The 14635-nt window shown below is 41.6% G+C and overlaps 1 protein-coding gene across 1 annotated transcript in view; it reads right to left on the reverse strand.

Annotated features, from left to right (window-relative positions):
- Positions 1-14635, reverse strand: part of slc49a4 (solute carrier family 49 member 4) — a 221850-nt gene that overhangs the window by 199054 nt on the left and 8161 nt on the right. The window contains 1 exon segment of the mRNA XM_084309797.1: positions 6325-6418. Coding sequence (XP_084165923.1) covers positions 6325-6418 — 94 coding nt within the window.

Here is a 14635-nt window from a genome sequence, read left to right on the forward strand (position 1 = left end):
TTTCTGCATGGACATAAATTACTGTATCATCTGCATACATCTGGATGTCAGACTTATTGCATACAGCTGGAAGATCATTAATGTATAAACTAAACAACAGCGGTCCCAATATAGATCCTTGGGGGACACCAAAACCACAGCTAAGGGCAGAGGATAGCTCACCATTTGCCCTTACTCTCTGAGTTCTACCTTCAAGATAAGACTTCATGTATGTGATGGTATTAGGGGAGAAGTTGTACCGAGAAAGCTTGGTGAGCAGGACACCATGATCCACAGTGTCGAAGGCTTTCTTTAGATCTAGAAATGCGACTGCAACAACTCCCCCCTTATCAAGCTTAGATTTAATATTCTCCAGGAGGAAGCAGATTGCGGTCTCTGTTGAGTGTTTTGCCCTAAAACCAAACTGCATGGGGTGCAGTCCAACAGAGCTGGTGCTAAGGTGACTTGTTAGTTGTTCTGCTATGTGTTTCTCTGCTATTTTGGAAATAACAGGTAAAATGCTAATTGGCCTATAGTTAGCTACCTCAGAGGATTGACCTGCTTTGTAGATGGGAGTTATTATAGCTTCCTTCCATGCTCCTGGGAAAACGCCTTCACTATAGGATCTATTTATGATTGTTGATATTGGTCCAGATAAGCATTCATTAAGTTTTTAGTAGCATAGTGTTTAGACCATACACATCCTTGGCTTTGGAGTTCTTCAAGGAATTTATAATTGTTGTCACTTTTGTTACAGTGATTTCACACAGCTCAAAGATTTTGATCCACTGGAGACATAGTCAGATTAGTAGCTTATTTACATCAAACCATTTCTTTAGCTTTGTCATTTCATACACAATATATTCAGCTAGTTCCTTTAAATTATTTCCAGAGCAAAAGAAATTTATATCATCAGCAAACAAGACAAACTGTAATAGTTTTGAAACATCACAAATATCATTAATATATAAAAGAAAGAGTTTGGGCCCCAAAACCGAACCGAGGTTAAGTTGTAGCCCGAAATTTCGCCCCTAAAGGTACATGCGGCATGCCCAAGTAAATGGAAGATTGCTCCCCTTCTACAAGGTCAATTAGCATGTTCTTGGTATCTAGGAACATCTAGGGACCTCGGGAATGCATTCCCAGTGTCCGAAATATTGTGTCTGTTACTAGACTTGAGTAAATTGTGATGAAACAAAGGAGAATATAAATTACCTTTTTTTGCATCTTTGCCGGTGAATAACACCATGCTAACATTGAGGTTCTTCTGACTTCGCTCACTGAGCTCATTCAGCACCTTCTTGAGATCAAGTGTACAAATCTAAGCAAATGAATAAGGGGAGGATGATTAAACAGAAGGATTTGTAGATACAGTAATAATTATAATCCATTTGAATTATACATTCAAAATTGAATTATGAACTATAAATGGCCAGTCATACATCTATGGATAGGGGAAACGCTCCTCTTTCAAATGGCAGTGTTAAATCTGGATTTAGTGAAATATTTGAAAACATTGGTAAACAAACGTAGTGCTGAAAATATACACTTTGACTCAGGGTTAGAAATTAACATTTTTTTTCAAGTGCTTTTTTTGCCCCCCTTAATTGATTTTCGGGGGCTTTTTTTTGTATTTCGGGGGCACTGAATTTTTATGATAAACTGTAGGGGTGGGATGGTTCACAAAATGGACGGTTCGGTTCGTATCACGGTTTTGGGGTCACGGTTTTCAGTTCGGTTCGATATACGTAATTTTTTATAAAAAAAAATGTAACACTCAAATCTAAACATGCTTCTCATTTATTAAAAAATAAATAAAAAAGTTTACAGTGTTACAGTGTTTACAGCCTTAAATAATGTTTGGCACACAAAGACCGAACTGACTGAAAAATATAGGCTACATTTGTAGTATTAACTTAGTGCAAACAAACAATATGCTCAGCCAGCACTAGACTTTCCTTTCTTTAATATAAACACAAAAAAACAATGTCAACCATGTTTAAATTCCCTGATTGTCAGTTCTTAATGGAAAGATTCGTGTTCTGCTTGAAATTATTATGTATCTGTCTACATTTATTTAGACTAACATTATTTAAATATTGAGTGCAACTGTGGTGGATTACGTAATTCGGTGAGTTGGAACTATCTATGGGTTGGCGCCGGGTCCCCACGGACATTTTAGTGTCACGCACCTTCAGCTCAGGCAATGTTATTATCAGCTCCGGTAGCTCCGGTAACGTTAGGAGGTGATGGCATGCAGTGGGAAAGCGGCAATAGTCCCGGTTGGAGTTAGTAAAACACAGTTGTAGGTTAGCCTTCTTGGATGTTGAATAAACGCCTATCATTGTCTTTAAACACCCCGCCTCTCAGACTCCCATTTCCTCCTCTGCTAGCTAGTAGCTACGGTAACATTTCGTTGACTGTATTACCTCGCGGGCTGATTCTATAGTTAAAACGTGCGTTGTGTTGTACAAACTGCTAACGCTATGGCAAGATGTGTGTATGCCTATGTAATGTTAATGGCTATGTTTTTAAAGTCGTAATGAAGATTGATTTAGATTGTGCTTGCCATTTGTACACAAACTGACTAGCACCTGGCTCAGCTGTAGTGCTGCTGCAGCAGCAGCCAGTGCTCACATCCGCCAAATGATTTTTTTTTTTTGCGCGTCATCTGAACCGTACGACGCGCCATTACCGGATAAATATATAATTAGTAAACTGTCGGGGGCATTTTGTGCCCCCCTTAACTGATTTTCGAGGGCATTTTGTCCATTTTCAAGGGCATTATGCCCCAAGCCCCCGTTAATTTCGAACCCTGCTTTGACTGCTGTTGTGATAGGGTTAGGGTCTTTACTCTTGGCTACATTTGAAAAAGAAACGCAACATTAATTAATACGGTCTGTATTGATCGATTTACGATAAAACAGCAGGGTCCCCCCCAATTGGGGGACCTTACAGCTTAAGGCGTTAACCGTCTGTAGTGTGGTAGTGAAAGGGTTAACCTTCTGTAGTGTGGTTGTGAAAGGGTTAACCCTTTGTTGTGTGGTAGGGAAAGGGTTAACCTTCTGTATTGTCGCAGTGAAAGGGTTAACCCTTTGGTAGTGTGGTAGTGAAAGGGTTAAACTAGGTCAACCTAGTTTCCCTTTGAGGGATAATAAAGTATTTTTTATTCAGATTCTCTCTGGAAATGAGGAACAATTAAAAACATTTTTTAAAAGCTGTTGGCTTTTAAAGTCAAAAGCCAATGAATAACGTGACACTTCATGGAAAACTACGAATAGCTTTAATGTTCAACTTTCAATTAAAAGCGGAATGTTCTCCATCACGAGGGGAATCGGGAGAATAATTTCCCCCGAATATCTCTGAGAAGAGCTATTTCGTTCTCCGTGCATTTGGCCTGTATTTAAACTAGCCATGAACTTAACTAATGGATTTCATTTTCCAGTCTCAATGCACACAGGCTATTCAGAGAATGATGCTGAGGAATAGAATGGATTTTACATGCTCTTTTATAAAACCAATTCAAAAAGATAAAAAAACACCATACCATAAATCCACGAACCTCGTTTTAAGGAAACACTATTTCCTGTTTCCATTGAAGCTGCATGACGCATTACCCAAATTCATGACGCATTACCCAAATTCATTTTATACCAACCATTTTATACCAACGATTATAATTTAAACGACCATCTGTGGAGCCCTGTGCACTTAATATGAAGATAATGAGTAATACTAAGAATGAAAAAGCTACGAATGTTGCGTTTCTTTTCATGCTGCTTTTCCTTTTGTTATTACTATAGAATTGTTGTATTTGTTGTACAACAACATATCGGCATTATATATCAGCCATCAACTGTTCGATGCTCTCTAAATATCAGTACCGGCCGTTGAAAAAACCCATATCGGTCGACCCCTACCGTCAGGCTCCGATGAGGGGTGGAGTGAGTCTTACCATGTCTCAGGGACTGTTCACAGGTCTTACCACTGTCTCAGTGACTGTTCTTCACAGGTCTTACCATGTCTCAGTGACTGTTCACAGGTCTTACCACTGTCTCAGTGACTGTTCTTCACAGGTCTTACCATGTCTCAGTGACTGTTCACATGTCTTACCACTGTCTCAGTGACTGTTCAGTGTTCACGGACTGGAATGTGAGTCTTACCACTGTCTCAGTGACTGTTCAGTGTTCACGGACTGGAATGTGAGTCTTACCACTGTCTCAGTGACTGTTCAGTGTTCACAGACTGGAATGTGAGTCTTACCACTGTCTCAGTGACTGTTCAGTGTTCACGGACTGGAATGTGAGTCTTACCACTGTCTCAGTGACTGTTCAGTGTTCACGGACTGGAATGTGAGTCTTACCTAGGGATGGGAATTGATAGGATTTTATCGATACGATTCCATTATCGATTCTGCTTATCGATTCGATTCTTTATCGATACCTGATCAATTTATAATTTACATAAATCAATTGGAAATGCAACAGAACTACATTTACATTTAGTCATTTAGCTGACGCTTTTATCCAAAGCGACTTACAAGTTCTGTACGACAAGCCATCAGGAAGGGCACAACTCTATCAGCTGAGCAACAATGTTCATCAAAGTGTTGAGTGCTACAGTGTAGGTTAGTTTATTAGGACAAGTGCATGACAGTACGGTTAGTTAGGGTTAGATTTTTTTTTTTTTATTCAGATAATGGTTGAAGAAGTGCGTCTTTAGTTGACGGCGAAAGATTGGACGTGATTCGGCTGTCCTAACTGGGGTGGGTAGTTCATTCCACCATTGTGGGGCAAGGACTGAGAATAGGCGACTTCTCTTTGATGACCCTCCCGGAGCTTGGATAGGAGTAGGTCTGAGGCGGCCAGAAGATGCAGAGCGTAGGGGTCTAAGCTGGTTAGAATAACAACATGCAACTTGACATTTCTGATTGTCATTTATTGTTGAGCCCCCATGTCAGAAAAATACAAAAACTGTAAAAAATAAAACATTAACTATAGCCTACACTTAAATAAAATAATGTATTTGAGATTCTCTTAAAATGTATTTATTTTTTTATTCTTAAACTAATTTAATCTATTGAATAACAGGTTGTTATTCCTCCGACTTCTGACACACACACACACACACACACACACACACACACACACACACACACACACACACACACACACACACACACACACACACACACACACACACACACACACACACACACACACACACACACACACACACACACACACACACACACACACACACACACACACACACACACACACACACACACACACACACACACACACACACACACACACACACACACACACACACACACACACACACACACACACACACACACACACACACACACACACACACACACACACACACACACACACACACACACACACACACACACACACACACACACACACACACACACACACACACACACACACACACACACACACACACACACACACACACACACACACACACACACACACACACACACACACACACACACACACACACACACACACACACACACACACACACACACACACACACACACACACACACACACACACACACACACACACACACACACACACACACACACACACACACACACACACACACACACACACACACACACACACAGCTCCCTCCCCGGGCCCCTGTCCTTTAAGGTATTGGCTTGTGTTGCTACACGGACACATTTGTATGTTGCACCACCATGGTACTTCCTGGCTTACAGTGTAGACTTGTAAATAAACACTGCAGCTCCTATTATATGTGAACTAAAGAGTACAAGGTTTACACAACAGCCCCCACCTGCTGTTTTATTGTATTTGTACCTGTACTATCCGCTGTCAGCTGTTTATCTCTCTTTGTGAGCTTGATTAAATAGCGTTAGCTCACGCTAGATAGCGTTAGCTCCGCGGCTAATTTTAGCTCACCCTGACCTAAATCAATGACTAGGTTATAAAGCATTCAAGTAGTTTTCACTGCACATAGAAGTAGCCAAACAGCGGGAGCATTTCGGGAGCATATTACCAAAATCCAGGCAATTTCGAGCCCTTAAGGAATCAAATAAGTCTGCCATGGCTACATGCTAACGCTAACGTTGTTTTGAAAACCTGGCAGCGATAAGGGAATCGAAAGTCACGGGAGGCACACGGTTCCAGGCATCGGCCAATTAGGAACCGGTTCCCAGCGGGAACCGGTTTTCGATTCCCATCCCTAGTCTTACCACTGTCTCAGTGACTGTTCACGGACTGGAATGTGAGTCTTACCACTGTCTCAGTGACTGTTCACGGACTGGAATGTGAGTCTTACCACTGTCTCAGTGACTGTTCACGGACTGGAATGCTCCGCAGAGCCGCCCCCAGCAGCATGAAGAAGGCGGAGAGGAGCAGGGATATCCGCAGACCTGGGAGACATGACGGAGGACAGAGGCAGGGCAGATAAGAGAGAGAGAGGGAGAGAGGTGGGGTGGGTTAGAAAGGAAGGAGAGGACACAATGTTAAGGTCAGTGGCTTAGTTTCACATCATGATCGATCATCACACAAGTTGTCACATAATCTCCAAGGCAACCACAGTCCCTCACAGAAAAACATGAAACAGAGTACAAATAAGCGATTGGAAATCCCACTGTTCCTTCTCCTGACTGGAAGGCCTTGCTCTGTGCAGTTCTCTAAACTCTCCGTTTTCAGTTTCACACACATGATCACCGTTTCAGGGAACTTTGTCCACTTCCCTGTTCTCCTTTTAGATGACTGCTACTAGCAGGCTGCTGTTCTGACTGAGCAGGGGGATTCGCAGAACATCTCAGATTCACATTATTTTATTGGCTCCTCAGTCGTAGTAGATTTGTAGACAACAATATACAACGATCTATACAAACTATATAATACAAGGTAAAAATAGTGGATAAATAAAAGAAGTTATAAAAAAAGATAATTCTATAGTGTAAATAGCAGCAATGTGTGTGTAATAGGTGTGCTTGTGTGGTGTATAAGTCACTTTAGGTGCTTTTGTGTGCATGCTTAGTTATCATGTGATGATAATTTAGAGTCTGTCTAGATCTAGATCTACTAGTCAAGCTGGATTGACGTGGAGTTGTACTTTATTGATCAAAGGGAGGTTCGTGACACAGCAGCGTGTGTCTATATAGCAGCGTTGTCTCTGAAATTCCTCTCATTGTATTCGTCGGGCAACAGAAATCAAACATGTAGTCCTGATCTACAACAGGATCGTGTTGACCTAATAATCACCGTCTCTCAACTAAGTGAGTCCATCAATCACCTCTCTATGACCTACTTGTTCAGTCAGTCAGGACCCTGTGTTTCATCCTGTCAAATGTTGATGCAGGTTCAGGTTGCGACTGCGAGTAGCTACAAGCACCAGCAGACATTTTGGCATGTGATCCTTGTACAAAATACCGTTTCTGTCAGTTCCGTACAAAACTGCCTCCCTCTTTCTTTTTGGACAAGATACTAGCCGACTTTGCAGATTTATGAGGACATGACACAGCATGGCATTGCTCTCATAGCTGTTTTATATAACAACACTGTAGCCTTTCTATACTATAATTACGTAACAATGTGCAACTAGTCTTTTTTACACCTTAGGCTGTTTTGGATTTACATTAAAATAACATGTTTAGATTAGAATAGATTGAAATGTATTGTCATTATACAGCACGTACAACGAAAATATGTTTGGCATCCAACCGGAGTGCAAATGTAACAGTAAAGTGCAATAGTAATAGGCTATACAATGTACAGGTGATTAAACTGGGTATAAAATATATAAATTAGTACCACTCAGGGAACAAAATAGCCACACGCCATTCGCCAAATGCGTGTAGATTTACCGTCTGGCAACTAAAAATAATAGCTCTGCCCGTCAGCTGCCGTGTAGTTCATATCGATACTCTTATTTTGAAAATCCTGTGCGGGTCTCATTGCCGCCCCAAGCGCAGCTCCAGTCATAATATCTGGGCTCTGGCAGATAGCAGCGTTCAGGTTCATATGATACTTTTGAAAAACCCTGTAGCAACTCCGCGAGTCATAAAAACAATAATTTTTTTTTTATTATAATAATATATATTTTTTTTTAACAAATTTTGCTTTTGTTGCTGGTTGATTCTCCTCAGCTTCTCTCTGGTACTATACGAGAAGATAAATACACTTTTAAAACCCTTTGTTTATCTTTAGATCAGAGAGAGAGAGAGAGAGAGAGAGAGAGAAAGAGAGAAAGAGAGAGTGGCTGCTGGAGATTTTAGGTCTACTGAGCGCACCTTTCTAGTTATGACCCGAAAACAAGGGTACTTGAGAGAGAGAGAGAGAGAGAGAGAGAGAGAGAGCGAGAGAGAGAGGGCGAGAGCGAGAGCGAGAGGGAGAGGGAGAGGGAGAGGGAGAGGGAGAGGGAGAGGGAGAGGGAGAGGGAGAGGGAGAGGGAGAGGGAGAGGGAGAGGGAGAGAGAGAGAGAGAGATTTCTCCGGAGCTATGCTCGGAGCATTTATTAACGTTACATTTTCAACAACATTGCTGCTAATTGGACACTTCATGGAGGCGGGGTAACGTTGTGTCGAGTTCATGCGTGTACTGGTGTAGGATGGGCTCCGGCTCCGCTCGACCTAACGTTGGAAACGGGGTAGTTGTGTCGAGTTCATGCGTGTACTAGTGTAGGATGGGCTCCGGCTCCGCTCGACCTAACGTTGGAAACGGGGTAGTTGTGTCGAGTTCATGCGTGTACTGGTGTAGTGGGCTCGGCTTGACGTTACTCCGTTTCCATGAAGTAATAGGTGGCCAGCTAGCTAGCATTAAGCTAACGGAGGAACGACAGCTAACGTTAGCTAATAATAGCGTTGTTTACAAACTGAAGACAGGGCTGCGCTGCCCGGCTGTGAGGGGGAGGAGGCTGCAGCAGCTTGTGTCTGTTGCTCTGAGCGAGGAGGAGCATAGATATCTATAGAACATCTATGAGGAGGAGGCGGAAGGGCAAGGCTCTGGCAGCGCGTCTGTCTGTCAACAACTTGCGGGAGCAAGCCAGCTGGTACCGATACTGCAGAAAGTATCGGTACTTCGGGAAATGAGTATCGAAGCCGTTTTAAATATTCAGTATCGATATGTATCGATACTTCGATATTTTTGACAACACTACAGTGGAGCAAAAGATGGCGGATCTTCCAGCAGACAAATCCTTCCCGACCTACCACCTTTTGCCAACACAGAGGTGGATGAAGGAAGAAGAAACAGGAAAGGAGGAGGAACAGGAAGTCGAAGAACCAGGAAAGGAGGAGGAGCCAGGAGTGCTAACTCGCTTCAGAGAGGAACCGGTGGCATTCAGGGTGACATTCAAGCCATGTTCCACCAGGTGAAGGTCGCTGAGGAAGACAGTGATTTTCTGTGCTTTCTCTGGGACAAGAGGAAAAGGAGTTTGGCAGCTGGAGATATTGTAGTCGTCATGGACTCTTCAGCTCCTCGTGGGTCCTGGCCACTTGGCAGGGTTCTTTTAGGGCTGGGCGATATAACGATAACGATAAATATCGCGATATATTTTAATAATCGATATCGAAATTAATTTTTTTTTTTTTTTTTACATTTTTTTACCTGCAACAGGGCAGTTTTAAAACCAGAGACAGTGGACAGACTTGTCTTTCTTGCCTGCAACTTAAAGTAATGGCTTTGCTTGTCCAAATGACAATACTGACCAAATTCAGATTTCTTTTTCTCTTGTCCATTTATTTTGTTTGCTTTCTAATTTAAAATACATTTTGAAACCGTCTGTACACAGTAGGCTATGTGTGCTAGCAGAACTAGACTCCAGTCACGAGTCACAGTGCACATGTGCGGTGGTTTGTCCACCAAAAAAGCGCCAAAAGATCAAAAATAAACTAGCAGAGTCAGAACTGTTCAACTCCTCTGGAGCCACAGCCAGCAGAGAAGCCGGTTTACTTTAGCTTTTAAACCAGCTGCAGCCTGAGAACTGGAGTGTGAGGGGATGTAACACTAAAGATGGCGGCAATGACAAAGAATTGCTGCAAAATAAACATACATCTGTTGTTAAAAAAATAAAAAAATAAAAATTTTATACTTATAACAATTCGATAATTATCGATATCGAGAAATAAAATAAAATTATCATATCGTTATCGCGATATGATTTTTTTCCATATCGCCCAGCCCTGGGTTCTTTCCAGACGAACAAGGTCTGGTGCGTTCTGTAAAATTGCAGACTAAAGGTGGCACCATTGTAAGGCCAGTGACAACTGTGTTTGGTTCATGAAGTGTAGATGCACTTAATCCATAACATGTTTTGGCTCTTATTTGTTTTGTTTGTTTATTTTTTGAATTGTTATGTCTGCATGCCTTAACAATTAGGGGCCGGGGTGTAATGGCCAAAATGGATTAATGTGCAGAGGATTTATGTGACCAGGAGGTGGCGCTTCTTTTATTTAAGCGTCAGGTAAACCTGTAGGAGGAGTTTTGACCCAGAAAAGGGCAATGGTTTTTGACCACACGCACGTACGACGCAGGTCTCAGGTCGAAATGTTTGTATCCAATTAGGTATCATATTCATTATCATTTAATCAGTTTAAGGAACAAAAACAAGGATATTCTGTTTGCACGGTGAAGCAAATAAATATCATTTTCCCAGTAAGCTGCCTGCATTGTGTCATTGGGACAAGGACTGTTTGGTATGAGACCAGGAATATAACGGCGCGTCAGCCAGTCTAACTACGGGATCAAGATTTCTCAGTAGCTCCGTATAAGACGGGAGCTCCTTTAATATTCCATGAAGGGATCACTTAGCCTAGACTCTGGCCTAGGGTCGGGTACCGTTCACATTTTAACCGATACCAGTACCGGTACCTGGGAATCGATACCGGCACCCAACAGTACCTTTTACGGTACTTAACTTTTTATGTACCGTATTTATTTCAGCTGTAAAACTAAAACTTCTTAATTTCAACATTGTTATCACAGCACACAAACTAAAACCCCTCCCTTAAAATTAAAGGTGCCCAACCCTACTCTGGCCTCTTTAGATGGCAAGTACCATGTTTATTATCAGAGGTTTCTACCTGGGGGTGGAGAGAAATCCCAAGCACCTTTCCCCATTGGTTGGAGATATGTTGGAGCAGTGCCAGCTCTGTGTGTGTGTGTGTGTGTGTGTGTGTGTGTGTGTGTGTGTGTGTGTGTGTGTGTGTGTGTGTGTGTAGGTGTGTGTGTGTAGGTGTGTGTGTGTAGGTGTGTGTGTGTAGGTGTGTATGAATGTGTGTGTGTGCTTGTGTGCGTGCGTGCGTGCCACTAACTACGCCCCCAGAGACACAGTTCAGACCTGCTACTAGCAAGCTACATGATTCACAGGGAGTTTTGACCGAGATCCCTGACCCTGGTTGAGAATGAACTGAGCAGGACCTTCGTGTTTTTTTAGTTCAATTGGAGTTCTGATGGGGGAAATGTAGACTGTAAAGACTTTAAATAACTTAGTTTGTTGACTGTGTCATTAACTCATCAAATCCCCACATGGTATTATGTGGGGAGGCAGATACTTTAAATGTCTGCTCTTGTTTGACCTGAATTGTTTTTATTGTGCTTATTTTTAATATGCGTATTGTAATGTTTTTATTTGTTTTACTTGTAATGTTTTTATTAGTTTAGTTTACTCAGTTTATTTGATATGGGACAGTGCATATCAATCAACAGTTATACATTTATAAATTAATACTAATTAAAAACTGTAAATATGCCAACATTAGCAGAGTTGCTAGTTTTCAGTTGTAGTCCCGGGCTAGATGTTTAAGCCAGAAAGTGATATTTGTAGAATATCAAAGAATCAATATTTGTATACAAGTTCCCCACTACAGTGCTTGCTGCCATGCCCTAAGGACCGCAATGGAAATAAGTTTTACTTTTTTGCATAATCCTGATGAATTTGTTTGCATACCATGTGTATTCTTAATTTGTCAAATCAAATCAAATCATTATTGATGAGACAATATAAAGCCAGGCGAGGTACACAGCAGAGTATCAGGAAGACTGTCACACCCAAAACCACGTGTGATTGATCACTCACTAGTGTAATTCTTTCTTGGCAAGGTTTAGCCTCTCTATCCATAAAGTGTCTCCAGTCAGCTGACTGGTCTGGGTGATGTGACAACATTTCAATCAGGTAGGGCGGCTAGGTGGTGTAGTGGGCAAGGCGCTCGCCATCAACGCTGGAGACGCTGGGTTCGAATCCAGCTCTCGGCGTTGCTATCAGCTTGGCTGGTCGTTCATACTAACACAATTGGCAGTGTTAGGGGTGGGAAAGCTGATGGGTGGGTCCTGGGCGTTGTGGACAGCGACCCCCACAGTTCGGTCGGGGCGCCTGCACAGCGAGGGTAGGATCTAGAGCAGGGGTGGCCAACCCGCGGCTCGCGAGCCGCATGCGGCTCTTTGCCCGTCAATGTGCGGCTCTTCCATCCATTAAAAAAAAGAAAAGTTATTAATATTTTTTTTTTCTTTTTTTGTCACTCATTCCATAAGGACGTAGAATACACATTACAATTTTTTTTTAAATGGTCCATTTGCATGTTCTTGGTATCTGAATCTAGGGACATATATGGATCAGTGTCAGAAATAGTGTGTCTGTTACTAGGCTTGAGTAAATTGTAATGAACCAAAGGAGAATATCTAATAATATTATAAATATAAATATATAAATATATAAATAATATTCTATTTAAAAAAAAATGTATCTTTGACTGTGAATAACACCATGCTAATATTGACCAGACCTGAAAAATCTAAGCAAATGAATAAAGGGAAGATGATTAAACAGAAGGTTTTGTAGATACAGTACTGAATTCTGCCATCTTTTTTATAATGTAAATTTCTCCACCATTTTTCATCATATTGCAACACCGTTTTTTGCAAGACGTTCACAGAAAGGTAGAGAAACTAACTGCGTTCTGTTTTATGGCAATAACGTTCAGGTTTGTGGGAGATGATCCCAAAAAATAAGAGAAATAAAAAAGTAAATCCAGAAGTCAGATGATTGACAGGGGCTGGTGTGAGCTGGGTAGGGTAGTTTTTCGAAATTTGAAAGCCCTGAGTCTCTTCCTTCAAAAGACTACACTCACTGTTGGATGTGCCACTTCCTCCTGTCAATATGCACCGGTTTCCGACTCAATGCCCTGAGATTTCTATAATCTTATATTTCACTAATAACAGTTAAAATAATTGGTAAACAAACGTAATGCTGAAAATATACACTTTTACTGTATATCTCGGGCTTAAGAGGTTAACCCTGTGAGGCCCAAATTAAAAAGACATTAGCAACTTCAGAGGCCAGAGGGTGGGACATATAAACACATTTACTATCAAATAGCATTGTGAGGCTGAACAACAGGACCAATTGACTATACATGTGCTTTAACATTTTTTAAATAAACATAATTTTTTTTAATGGCTAAAACTAAAAGTGATTTTGCAACTGTGGGTCTCACATGGTACTTTTAACCCTGTGAGGCCCAAATAAAAAAAGACATTAGCAACTTCAGAGGCCAGAGGGTGAGACCTAGAAACACATGAAGGGTGCCGTGACTGAAAAAAAAGGTTGAGAAACGCTGGTATATGGTGTGGCTCTTTGTGGTACCACAGTAATTTTTGTGGCTCTTAGTCTCTGACTGGTTGGCCACCCCTGATCTAGAGGGAGGTAGTGTGACCTTCCACACGTTACACTCTCCCGGTGAGAATCTGCGCTGCCGGCTGGCTGCACATGTGTCGGAGGAAAGCATGTGACAGTCTCCGGCCTCCCGGCCCAACAGTAGGGGGGAGTGCGCAACAACCAGGAAGGGGGTTGGGAATTGGGCAATTGGCATAACGACTAACAGTTGGATGGGAGAAAAATCGGAAAAAAGGAGGGGGGGGAAAGATAATAAAAAAAAGAAGAAAAAAAACATTTCAATCAGGTGATGCAGAGGAACGGGTTTGGAGGTTTGTTCACTCTGACATGGAAGCACAAGTCAAGAGCTTTGATCGAGCCTGAACCCGCGTACATGAACCCACATAGATTATTTATGTCTGAGCCTGAACTGAGAGCTAACCACGGCAGCAGTTTTGGGCTAGAGTCCAATTTTTTATTTTAATTTATAAAGGTCACAGTTAGGTTGCCGTCGGGATTTCTGTTACTCTGTAATTACCGGTTTCTTACCGGGAAGATCTGCCAACGTCCAACATATTTTTATGTCTCTGGTCATAATGTGCAGTGAAAATAACTCCAGAGTGGGCCAAACGGGCCTGCTTGATCGCAGTCCCAAGTGTGCCAGCAGAGAGGATTCTCTCTCTGTTTCATCTTTGTTTCAGTACATAGCTTGACGCTGTCTGTGGTGCTGAACTGGACAGCAGAGAGGCATGCATTATGCATGCGAGTCCATTGACAGGACTTATTTTATTTGGAATATAATGTATAAGCAAAAGTAGCCTACTTTTCAATAATAAAAAAATATTATTGAAATGTATTAAATATTATTATATTACAGTAGACGATACATACATACAGATAAAGATTATACAATAATAATGTCCAGTAAAAAGACAGAAATACTACATTTTCTCCATATAAACTTATGAAGGCAGTGCTGTATTGGTCG

The sequence above is a fragment of the Notolepis coatsorum genome (genome assembly GCF_963971535.1).
Source record: "Notolepis coatsorum genome assembly, chromosome: 3".
Classification (NCBI taxonomy): Eukaryota; Metazoa; Chordata; class Actinopteri; order Aulopiformes; family Paralepididae; genus Notolepis; species Notolepis coatsorum.